Source organism: Echeneis naucrates, chromosome 11, assembly GCF_900963305.1.
Source record: "Echeneis naucrates chromosome 11, fEcheNa1.1, whole genome shotgun sequence".
Taxonomy (NCBI): Eukaryota; Metazoa; Chordata; class Actinopteri; order Carangiformes; family Echeneidae; genus Echeneis; species Echeneis naucrates.
Genome location: NC_042521.1, coordinates 7,580,000 through 7,592,561, shown reverse-complemented (window position 1 = coordinate 7,592,561; position 12,562 = coordinate 7,580,000). Strand labels below are relative to the sequence as shown.

Genomic DNA, 12,562 nt, shown 5'->3' with positions numbered 1-12,562 from the left:
ATATTAGAAAGCTGCGCAAAACCAAATTTCAGCAGTTGGGTTATAAAACTACAAGTTTGAAAATGACCTGAAAATGACTCTGGAGCTGTGGAGACAGAAGTGAGTTTACCAAACCACAAAGGTAGCACTGCTCTTTAGCTTCTACCAAAACAACACACCTGTGCTTTATAGGGCAATGATGCAAAAGGGTCCCTGCTTGAATCATTTTTAAAGGTTGTAAGGAAAACCAGCTTCTCATTGTTTTGTGACCTGGACTTCATTTGAAGGCTGGACTAAGTTCTTTCTAATTTAGAGAGGAAACTTGGTGCTGATTGTGGAGGCTAATAGGACTGAAAGGAACACCTTTATCATCCTATTAGTTAAAAACTTGCAGCATCTGAAATCACTATACTGCCCCCCTACAATGGATAAATCACTGGCTCAGGTGGGCGTAATGAGTTACAGAGACTGCTCTCACAATAGTTATTATCTAAACTACAAGTGTCCCTGGTCTCATAAGCGGCTCAAGCTTCCAGGTATGACTGTCTAAATGAGGCCAATGTGTAAGCGGGCTTTTTGTAGTGGGTTGTTGCTGAAAATGTGCAGTCTTAGTCAACGCTTCCTGGATGACTGACTGCCTGAAAGAGAATTACAGGGGTTTGAATCCCAACAAAAGTAATACTTTATAATTTTTTGATGTGTGACTGGATTTTTCTATAAACAGTCATCCACTTGCTGGAACATTTCATCATAAAATGACCAACACTCTGGATAACACATTCATTTCTACAAAGTCACTTGGTGCCACATTCAGTAACTCACTAGTACAAAAAAAATTATAAATTGAATGGGCTCAGTGCTTTTGAGTGGCTTAAACACTGCTTCTTACTTTTCCAGTGATTTATCCTCAACTAACATTGCTAGTCCCATCATCTCACCTGTAGTGTCTAAAAATCTCTTCTTCCACTTCCGTGATGAAGTGACACTTGGTACAAGAGTACTCCCTCTCTCCTCCCGATCCTCTCCCACCTTCCTTGTCTGCTGCCACCTCTTCCTCTGACTTGACATGTGGGGGAGCACCCTTTAGGTTGATCAGGGTGTGGCACCCTTCATAGTGTTGCAGCAACACATCAATGTCGGTGGTGGCAAACGCACACTGGTCACATAAGTGGGTCACGCCTGGGTTCAGAAAAGCAGCACAAATCAGGGGCGAGTTACAGATAGACATAATAAGGGAGGAATAATTGAAGCTCTGCTTTACTTAAACAAATCCCTAAGACCGGGAATATTAGTGGCAGAGAAATTAAATTTGAGTACAAATGTTCAGAAAATATCTAAATGTCTATGCCTGTAAATACCTTGTGTGACAACAGGATGGGCAGAGTTAGAGGGGTGAAAGATGGATCCAGATATCGCACCTGAGTCACCTCTGGGATTCGGAGGGGTCATCCCGATTGGGGTGGTGGCGGCCGGTTTTGAACCAACTGTGTCCTGCTGTTTGGTGGACTGAGGAAACTTGGAAGAGCATTTAGGACAGGTGGGCTTCCGACAAGCAAAAGGATGGGAAACCTAAATGGAGAAATCATTTAAGTTCAGTGTGACGATGATATGAATCTTTACACTCTAATTCCTGACAATGCTGTGTATGTGTATGATGATTTTGAATTCTATCAGTGTTTCCATCTGATGTGTTTCACTTTTTGCCAAAGCAGAAGATATCAAAGCAGGGAAAGTCAGCACCAGCGGTGTGAATGAACATCATTAACTGAAAAATACCATCTTCAGTTCTAGCTAATAATCATCCTTTTTGCATTTTCAAGAGTCACAACGGCACTCTCTTCCAGCTGGTGCAAATGAGAGTGGGGAGCATGAGTGGGTGCAAGGGAATTTTAACTAGCCTGGAGACTGGAACAATTAACTTTACACTTGCTCTTATATTTTATTTTATTTTTCTTCTGTCCATAAAGCAGCATTTTTTTTTTCTTGGAATTGCCAAACAAACACCAAAACACAAAGCAAATAAAAACTTGATTATTTTATCAGTCTCACCTCCCCTAGGTGTTTAATCGGCTGACACAGCCCCTGTGGACAGTACATGCAGTGCTGAATACAGCACCGGTGGATGGAGTGGTTGTGCTGATAGTGTAGTAGTAAGGGCGCTACTACAATCACATCTGCACTGTGGGCCATCGAGTACCGGAAATCACACAACTGACAGTTATAACTGGTCACGACTGCTTCTGGATCGCTGTTTGGGTCTCCTTTGGGCAGAAAAAAAAAGCAAAGAGCAAATACAAGAGTTTGAGTGTTGGCATAGAAACACAAGTACATGTCAGAAATTTTAAGAGGGGTCAACTGAATCATGATGCTCAAGGCAAACAAAGTAGTATCACACCAATTGCAACAATATGACAGAAAGATTTCATGATACTTTCTCCCGTTTCATTACCTTGGCTGGTGCTGGATGGGTCTTTCCGGCTTTTGGAGGTTTGGTGGTCCCTTTCCCCTCCTTCTCTCCTCCCTCCTCTCTCTCTGTCCAGCACCCCAGCATTAGAGTTGTTGGGACTCATAGAACCTGCCATGCCCATTCGATGTCTTTGTTCATAGTGCTCTAAAAGCTTAGCTGAGCCCCCTGACGACTCACAGCTCCAGCTACAGAATTTGCACCAATAGTATTTTTGCACAGCACCTCGACCCACCTCCGCTGTCCAGCCTGGTGAATCTGAACATGCACTAACTGGGATGGAATAACCGACCAAGGAGTCGTCTTCCGCTCTCACCGCCACTCGCTCCGCCCCGTCTAAGATTTGGCTCCTCCCCTTTGCCTGGTTGTCGTGTGTCGCCAGGTTGTTGGTCGCCAGCAGAGGTGTGGTCGACAGAGTTTTGACTTTGTTTGGATGTGAGGACAGGAAGTGCTGTTCAAGTTCTAAGGAATTACTTCCCATGTATGTGAAATTGCAGAATTTGCAGCGAAAGTACTTAGTGTTCCCCTGGCAGTCAGAGGTCTTCCGGCCAATCCCAATTAACGTGCCGCCCAATGTCACCTGTTAACAAGCAGAAACAAGGGAAAAGAACAAGAAATGTCTTTGTTACAGTTGTGCTATTAAAAAGACATTTGCGGTCCATTTTAAATAATGCAACAGATACTGCAAAATACATTGATAATCTATTCTCTGTAGGTAACAAATCTGTCTACAACTGTCGTCTACCCAAAAGTAATCTGGAAAACCCTATCAGTCTTCTCATTTGTGTCATTTCATTTTGTCACTGGTGGCATATCACGTCAGCTGTAGCGAATGAATTGCAAGAGCCACGATTCAACTTTGGGCTGTTGTCTGCTCTGTCTGTGCTGCCCATACTTAGCCAAAGCTAATTTCTGATGTGAAGAAAATATAACTGCAGCATCACAAGCTGAACAATGAGACAAATTGCAACTTTATTCCAAAAAAAGTCAAATGCAAAAGCTATCTCAATCATATCAAATTAAATTCTTGAAATTTAACAGCGTATATGAAATTCTTTCTTAGCTGCTGATTCACACTGAGCTCATTATGGAGACTCTCTCTGGGCTGCAGCTTCTAATAACTGTGGTTACCTGTGAATATTGGAAATTTAATCTAATTAAAGCTCATATGGGATATGAAGAGATTCACTAAAATGGAGCTGAACCAAAATACACTTTTTTAGAAACCAATCCACCAACTGGTATAGACATTAGACAGTAGTCTGACTTAAGGGTTATTACTGTATTATCATTATTATCTCATATATCAGTAATATATTTTGATGTATTGTCCCCAATGCACATACTCCTTGAAATCGAAAAGTTATACTGCAGAAAGGCCAGATTTTTTTAATTCCTATGCAGCAGGCAGGCGTACACAACATTAGACTCCAATTACAGAACAGCACTGCTGCAAATTTGAAAAACTGTGCCTCACCTGCTCCAAGTACTACTTCAGTGCAAAATGCATGCAATCTGTTATTTTCTATATGTAACTGTAGCCAGTTAAAAAGCCCCCCTCATCAAAACCAAACCACATTTCTCAAGCATATCTACAGGCTCTACGGTAGTATGCACCACGTGAAGCCAAGATTTTGCACCACTGGGCGCGCAACCTGACACTCGTCTGTTTTTTATTAGATTAGCCCTGAGACTGTAGGTGATTGCAGCGTGCTGCTGATAGGTGAGCAGGCAGTCAGGCAAGTGTTTCAGTGACATGTGGCACACAAGTGTACAATTTGGATTTGTCTCTTTACAGATCTGTGGTTTGATGCAGACTTCTGGGAGTCTGTCAGCAGAGGCTGTGTTCATGAGAATTTTGCATTTTTACAGTGCCAATATAGATTACTAGCAGTCAAGGCTTGGTCATTAAACTTCTCAGGTTTCTTCTGGCAATTAAAAGAAATTAATTCAAAAAGGATACTTAAAAGTAATAAATCATGCATTTACTGTGTTGTCTCACAACAGCAATCATTCAATAATTATTTCCCACAGACCCTGACTAGCTTATCAGAAAAAAGCTATCTTTAAGACGAGTGGACACAAATAATAAGTGAGTGGGAAAGAAAGAAAAGAGGTGAGGGACAAGTAAGAGTGGAGAAATGAAGTGTGTAAGATGAGGAATAGAAAGAATTGAGAGAGATGAAAAGGAAATTGAGAAGTTGCAAAAGTTACAAAAGAGAAGGGGAATGAAGTAAGAATGAGCAAAGAAAGAGGCAGATAAAATAGGAAGGTGAAAGAGACAGACATGATGAAAGAGACAACTGTCAGAAAGAGAGAGAGACAAAAAGTTAAATATGTTGGACAGCTGATTCATTACACTGCTCAACGACTGATTATAACGACTGCTTCGGCTGGTTTCAAAAACTTTCTCTGTCTCTTTCATTCCCTTCTCTCTTCTCCACCTCCATCTCTTTCCTTCTTTTCCGTATCCCTCTCCTCCTTGGGTGATTTTTCCTGGGATCTTATTGGCTCACAGGCCACCTCATCTTAGCAAATGACAACATGGAATTTTCCAAACGTGGGCAGGAGAGAGAAACAGCTAGTGAGTGATGAAGAGAATAGAGACCCCTTTCATTCGGGTTTTTTTTTTTTTTTTATACTTTCACTTTTTCTTCATAATGACGACTTAAGCCCACTGGATTTTCTATTTCTGACTCGGTGTGCATGTGTGCTTCACTACTGTGTATGTGTGTTTCTGTGTCCATTACGTGACTTACGGCCATTACAGACTGCTGGTTTAAATGAAATGAAACTCCCCATACTCTTCATTCTTCGTATACAACCATATAGATACAAATTTATTAGATCTTCTAGTTAAAAGGTCTCATACAAAACCCTACAGTTCCTGCACACTACATTTTTTAAAAACTGGAGTAGTTCCAATGCAGAAAAAGAGATGCAAATTTTTTTTCATTAACACACACTATGTGTATAGCTAAGACAAACATTTTTAAGTATTGAAAATATTCCCACACATGAAATTCTTTCTTGACAAAAAAGAAAAAAAAAAAAAAAAAAAGAAAAAAAAGAATGGACGTCTTATCAGATTTAAATTAGAATCTTGAAAATAATGTGTACACTTGGCCCACTTGGCATGGGGGACACTCCTTAGAAGGGAGAGGACTGCCCAGGTTATTTTTACAGATGCTCCCTAAACCCCTCATATGCACACTGTTAGTAAAAATTTACCGCTGTTCCCTAAATGCCTCACATGCAGGCAACCCTGCTCAGGAAGGTGTGTGTCCTGCTCACAACCAACAGATTATAATGCCGTTGGGAAGATCACACAACTCAAACTAATGTATGGGAAATGTTGTAGTCTTTTGCAATTTTAAGCAAAATTGCAGTGCTGGGAAAATCTTTAGCTGATGAGTTTGAAAATTCTTTAGGTAAGTCTACAATTTGTGATTGTAGATTGCTTTTCAGTTAATTATGAAAGTCTTTTTTCCAAATGAAAACTACTCTCAGTGCTTACTCACAAAACATTTTATACAAAATGTTGATATAAAACTTTTACAAAATACATATTTCATCTGAATGCAATCTAGTTATTAGTTATTATTATACTAGTATTATTATTATGAAAGGAATTATGAAAAACTTTTACAAAGTGAGGTTACATTAGCAAAATATATGTGAATGCCAAAAAAAAAAAAAAAAAAGCTAATTTCAAAGTGAACACTGCTGTAGTTGTACTTCCAGCTTTAGTGATTACGGCCACACAACACAACAACACAAGTTGGTGTTGGTTGTTCCAATTACACACTAGCACTGAATTAAATTAAATTTTGCACAACTATTCTCTGAATAGGAGTGATTACTGCAGGATTTACATTTACTAGCCTTTATTCAAACCGTACATGCAGTAAAATTAGCATTGATTATGTGATCTGTGAAACAGACAGTGTGTCCATGTGTCTGCCTGTGCATTTGCTTCAGCACACGTGCACACATATGTGCAGTCTGACTGCCAGGTGCCCTATTTGTCTCCCTTTCTGTGTCTCTCCATCTGTCAAGTCTATAAAATTGTAACTTGCAACACAATGCCTCACTGTCCAAATCACACACACTCTATATTGCAAATGAGTTACAGATTGTTCAAACTAATAAATTGTTCAGTTCAGTTATGGACCAAAATGCAGAGATTTATGTGGCACAAGTAATAATTACGTACAGTGCATTGTTAACTAAGTCAAGGTGTCACCTGTTTTGGATCAGTTTTTAACTTGTTGACCATGTAAAACTTTTCTGAAACATAAAGTCTGATTTGAAGTATTCCCATTCATGTTGAAATGTGAGCAATACAACACAGTTACTGTTGTAAGCTATTGACAAGCTGTCTTAATGATATGAAAACTTAGCTCTCATTAAACTTTCTGAGCCTCAATGAGAACAAGACAGAAGTCACGTTTGGACCGAGTAGCTGTTTTCCCCCCATTGATGACCTGGGCTCTCTGTCACCGTGTCTCAGGGATTCTGTAAACTGTAGGTAAAGTTTGACTCCGACTTTAAATTTGACAAGCAGATCAGCTGTGTATTTCAAATAGTTTTTATCAACTCCGACAAATAGCCAAGGTGAAACCTATTTCATCTAGACCAGATTTAGAGAATTTAATCCATGCTTTTATCGCAACTCGTCTCGACTATTGCAATTCTCTTAATGTGGGGATTAGCCAAGCTTCCCTTGGCTGTCTGCAGCTTGTGCAAAATTCTGCTGCCCGCCTTTTGACACAGACTTGTAGGTGCCAGCACATCTCATCCATCCTGGCCCCCCTTCACTGGCTCCCTGTGCGGTAGCTGTACAGTTGATGTTAAAATTCTCTGATTTGTTTTTAAATGTCTAAATAGGCTCGCTCCCTCTCTGACCTGCTTCAGCCTTACTGCCCATCTCAGTTCAGCTGCTGCTGACAGCCCCCAAAACGAGACTGAAGCGCAAATGGGACTGAGCGTTTGCTGTTGCTGCTCTGGAACAAGTTGCCTTTGCACATAAGACAGGTCTCCTTGCTTCCTGTCTTTAAATCTCTTTGAAAACACACTTGTACTGCTTGGCTTTTAACTCACTGTGATTTACAGTTCACCTTGCATGGCTCCCATGTAGTGCACTTGCTGTGAGTTGTTTTACCGCCCGCTGTGCTTTATATTTTTATGCTTTTATATTTTTATTCTTCCCTCTTGTATTTGTCTTTACATAGTATTGTCTGTTGTAGTTTATGTTTTCTGTTTAGTGTGCAACACTTGGGCTACCTTTGCAGTTTTAAAAGTGAAAAGTGCTGTCTGTTCTGTTTAATCTGAACTTGGAAATTAATGAAAGAAATACATTCTCATGCAACTGAGACATCCATAAACATCAATGGACAACAATTACTAAAGAGAGACCTGCTCGAGAGCTGCAAGATATCTGCCACTTCAGTTGCCTCTTTGAACCTGTAACAAGAGCCGTGATGGTATCTATGACAAAGTTAAGAAGGTTAAAAATGGGTACTGAGTGCCAGGGGACCTGTTACCTTCCCTGTTCAATAGATTTATGGATGCTGATGCTGTAGAACCAGTGTGGCGACATCGGGGTGGGACATTATCTCCTTTTTAAAAAAATTTGATGTCCTTATTGGACTGTGACCTCCAACGAATGCAATGGCTCTGTGATGCAGTGAGGGCTGCCAGAGTTTTCACTAAATCTGAGAACAAGATCGTCTTGCAGAAAAAAGCTGAGGGATAAATAAACACAGATCGAATGCCCTGAGTGGGAACCTTCAGTTATGGTGAGGTCATTTTCAAATGATGGCAGAAAGGACTGTGAAACTGACAGCTACTCAGGGATGTCGGGCTCCTATAATACAGGCTTTTCATAGAACTGAGGAGGCAACAAAATGAAAGCTGTACTGGAAGTACTAGGAAATCTTTGTTCTACTCCTCAAAAACTTTCCCTTCCTTCCAATTAACTTGGTGCACTAGCTATAAAATAGTGTGTGTAGCTTTTTGTAGCTTTGTTATTTTTAACTTGTTTCTAACTGTGGAAGTAACTAACTGCTTTACTCTGTGCACAATTATTTGTCTTTTTTTTTTTTTTTTGCAGGCATTGCTGCAAGAACAAAATAACTTGATAAAATGCACACATAGTGCCTGAAATCCATTAATCTTACCTGTACGTCATATGTGCCGTTCAACATAACTGCCCTATGCTGCTGATTGTGTACATCAGGCCTTGTCTTCACCAAATCTTTGGCTTGGTTCCTCTGCCCTTGTCCTGTCTGGATGTCTGTTAGGAGAAATTCAAGAGGGAGGATCAGACATATGGGTGCAATAGTGGGTGCAGGAGAAGAGTGTAGTGGGGATGAGTGTGTCTCTGGAGGGAAAAAGACCCTAAAAGAAGTCTGATATCTGGGAAAAAGGAAAATGTTTGGATCAGCTATCATCACAGTGGATAGCATGCAACTGTATGGAAGAACAAGAAATGATAATGTTTTATATCTTTAAAAAAATATAACTTAACAATGCAGCTACAACAGCTACAACTGAAATTCTACTAAGAGATAACCACTTAGCGAGTATTAATACAGAACGAGGTATTTTTATCTAGATCAAGGTCAATAATTTCAAGACAACAACTCAGGGAAAATGGCATTGATGTGATGTTTAATACAGTCTCCAAGCCTTGGCCAGTAGTGTTTATTTCATGCTTGTGATAGAATTAGTGCTTTGACTTTATTTTATTTTGACTCAATTTGTCAAAAAAAAAAAAAAAAAGAAAATCTATTGCTAAATATGTGACTGAAATGTGTTCATCTGGGAGCTGGAATTACCTAGAGGCGCGTGCTGGGGGGCCATGTTGTGGAGGGCCAGGATGTGTGTGTCGAGGGCAGCATCCTGCCGTGTGCGGTTGTGCAGACCCAGGTGATACTTCCTAAAGTGCTTCACCAGGTCAGCTGGGTCGTTGCCGTAGTAACCGTAACCGCACACGTTGCACTTGAAGTCCTGGAGTTTCGGAGAGGGGCAGGAGGAAAGAGGGATGTCAGTTGTGGACTCCTCCCCCACTTCCTGTCTGGGGAGGAGGTGATGAGTGGAGAGGAGAGGTGGCGTGAGGTGATCTGCCTCCTCCCTGTCTCTATCGCCTCGATCTCCTTCTTCTGCCCCCTTCTCCCCATCCTCAGTCTCCGACTGGCTCTCAGGTCTGTCGGTCAATGTGGCTCCTCCTTGTTTGGCCCTCCCCCCTCCTCCTCCTCTCCTCCCCCCTCTCTCCTCATTATTACTGTAGCGATCACCAACTGATGAGGGAGAGACTGATGAGGAAACACACTCGCTCTCTCCCTCTTCCTCCTCATGCTCCTCGTCTCCTCGGACTCGTTCGGAGGACTCTGGCTCAGAGGGCCGGTTTATGCGCTCGGCCTCCGCTCCTACTCTCCCCTCTTCCTCTCCCTCCTCTTCCTCTTCTCCTGCTGGCCTCCTCCCCTCTTCTTCCTCCTCCTCCTCACCTCCTACACTCCGGATAGGGGGATTCTTCTTCCTCACCATCTCTGGAACAGAGAGAAAAGTTTTTTTTTTTTTTTTTATTAACTTTTAAAAAAATTCCATTATATTCTTCATGTGTTTAATATTTATGAAACTATGCAGGATGTGAAAATATCGAGCAGATTTCCCTTGATATCGAGACATTAGGAGATACATGGTTTCTGTTGGATACAAATAATAAACTGTGGATTATATGCACACAAATATAATTTTGTTACAATGATGTATGTGTACAGAATACTTTGATTCAATTTCTAAAACTTCTTTGAACAGTGAAATCTGTAACGGTCCCCAACCACAACCCTCGTCAAAATAAAACAGCCCCAACAAATCAGAAACATCTCAGCTGAGAGACATTTTTTTTGGTGTGTGTGTTTTTGGGATGTTAGTTGCATCTTCAAGTGCGAGTGTTTTCTTGGGGAGGGGAATTAGGGAGTGAATCTTTTTATCGTTATAGAAACCATTCGTGAGAATCTTCAGCACATGACCACATCAAAACCCAAACCATATCAGAGAGACTGAGACTGGTAGACAAGAGGGTGAGGCACAAAGAGGAACAGGGGGAGACAGAGGGAGGAGGAGAGAGACGGGGAGAATGGCCAACACAAAACCACATCAAACCACACACCCCATATCAGAAAGATGGATGAGGGAGGCGGCAGACTGCAATTCTTCCCTTCCAGCACTAAAAAAAAAAAATTCTCTCTTTTGCATCTCTTTCTGCGGCCTTGTCACTTATTTCCTAGCGCCCAACATTTTCTCATCTCTCTGCATCGTGTGCTATCCGCGACACCTTCTTTTTGTCTGCTTTTCTTTCTCATTTCATATCCCATTTTACTTTGTACCCTGCCTTCGCAAACTTTCACTTGCCTTGTCTTCCTTTCCACCATGATCATGTGCATTCAGAATAAAACACTATCAAAAAAAGCAGTAACTGAAATTTCAGCCATTATTTTAATTCTCTGTTGGTTCTTCCAATTACAAAAATTACAACAATTGCAATAATTTAATTGAATTTTTTCTTTCTGTTTCGGCCCTCTCCTTCCCTCTGTCGTTCCCCTTGTCCCACCATCCCTCCCCTCCACTCCTTTATAATCACTATACAGAGCCATCAAATAACCAACCATGTGTTTTATGTTAAGCCATAATCTTTCTTTTGTTTGAAAAGAGAACAATTGTGGTCGTTCTGTTCACAACAGTCGTGACAGAGAGATACTGCGTGCGCTTTCGTTGCGAGAGCGTGCGCGTGCATGCCATCATGTGTTTATTTGTGGTCGTTCAGTTCATATTCGGTCGTAAACACAGTCAACCCATTGACCCATATGCTGTTTGTATGGGTATGTGTGTGTGTGTGTGTGTGTGTGTGTGTGTGTATGCCGTCTGTCATAAACAGTCAAACCCGAAAGACGCCTGATAGACGCCAAATTCTGATCACGTTTAGATCAATACAATATGAGAGAAAAGAAATGGTATAATGGTGTGTGTTTGTGTGTATGTATGCGTTTTTGTGTGTGAGTAATGCATTTTTGATGATGTGTGTGGAAAAGAAACATGTGTGCAACAGCAACTAAGTCTATGTTAGTCCCACAGATATATGTGTTATACAATACACTAGACAATATGATAAAAATGATAATACTATATATATATATATATATATATATATATATATATATATATATATATATATATATATATATATATATATAACAGTAACAGTAACAGTCATATATATATATGACTGTTACTTACTGATGCTATCCAACTGCCTATAGTCAAACTACACTACACAGCGCAGTTGAAAACAGAGAATCAAATGAGCATAAACAAACACATGTAGATACACATAAACAGATTAAAAGGGACCATATTTTAACAGCCCTTTAATGTAATCTAGAGGATTAAGGGGAAAACACACACAGTGAAAGGGAGAAGAAAAAGAGAGACCTGCTTTTTTGTTGAATCCAATTTTCTCCCTATGGCCTTTCTAGTATTTTACCATTTTTTCTCTCCCCCTTCTTTCTACCATACAACTATTAAAATAAAGCAATTTATGTCTGCAAGGGCCCACGCCTAGACCAGCCTTGGCACTGAGTGTGTGTGTGTCTCACAGAGTGTGCATGTGTGTGTGTGTGTGTATGTATGAGAGAGAGAGAGAGAGAGAGAGAGAGAGAGAGAGAGAGAGAGAGAGAGAGAGAGAGAGAGAGAGGGAGGGAGAATGAGGCAAAGTGAGAGAGTGCAAGGAGCAGAGGAAAATCTCATCTGATGTTCACCACACCCAGTCAGAATTCATCATCCACTTGCACACATGTATACACACATGGGCACACACACATGCACCCACACGCGCGCACACACATACACACACACAGTGGAAAACTACAAATCGTTGTGGTAGAGCAATGAAGCTGAAATCCCAACCTAGGAAGCACTGACTGACCTAACTGCGTTTCCATCTGCCCCATATGATTTCAGTGGTAGCTGAAGAAGTTCATCAATGTGGTCATAACTAAATTACAAAAGATCTGGAAGAGATATGCAATCAATGAGGCAGGAATTATGATGTTATTA

The 12,562-nt window shown here is 40.8% G+C and overlaps 1 protein-coding gene across 6 annotated transcripts in view; it reads right to left on the bottom strand.

Moving 5' to 3' along the window:
* trps1 (trichorhinophalangeal syndrome I) overlaps window positions 1-12,562 on the bottom strand; it is a 103,651-nt gene that overhangs the window by 45,907 nt on the left and 45,182 nt on the right. For 5 of the 6 annotated variants that reach the window (XM_029513772.1, XM_029513770.1, XM_029513771.1 and 2 more), the window contains exons 3-8: window positions 9,286-9,996; window positions 8,626-8,741; window positions 2,429-3,023; window positions 2,029-2,240; window positions 1,338-1,548; window positions 918-1,158 (exon numbers count right to left, since the gene is read on the bottom strand). In XM_029513772.1, coding sequence (XP_029369632.1) covers window positions 918-1,158; window positions 1,338-1,548; window positions 2,029-2,240; window positions 2,429-3,023; window positions 8,626-8,741; window positions 9,286-9,996 — 2,086 coding nt within the window. The remainder of the gene's footprint in view (window positions 1-917; window positions 1,159-1,337; window positions 1,549-2,028; window positions 2,241-2,428; window positions 3,024-8,625; window positions 8,742-9,285; window positions 9,997-12,562) is intronic. The other variant, XM_029513775.1, reaches the window with a different exon arrangement.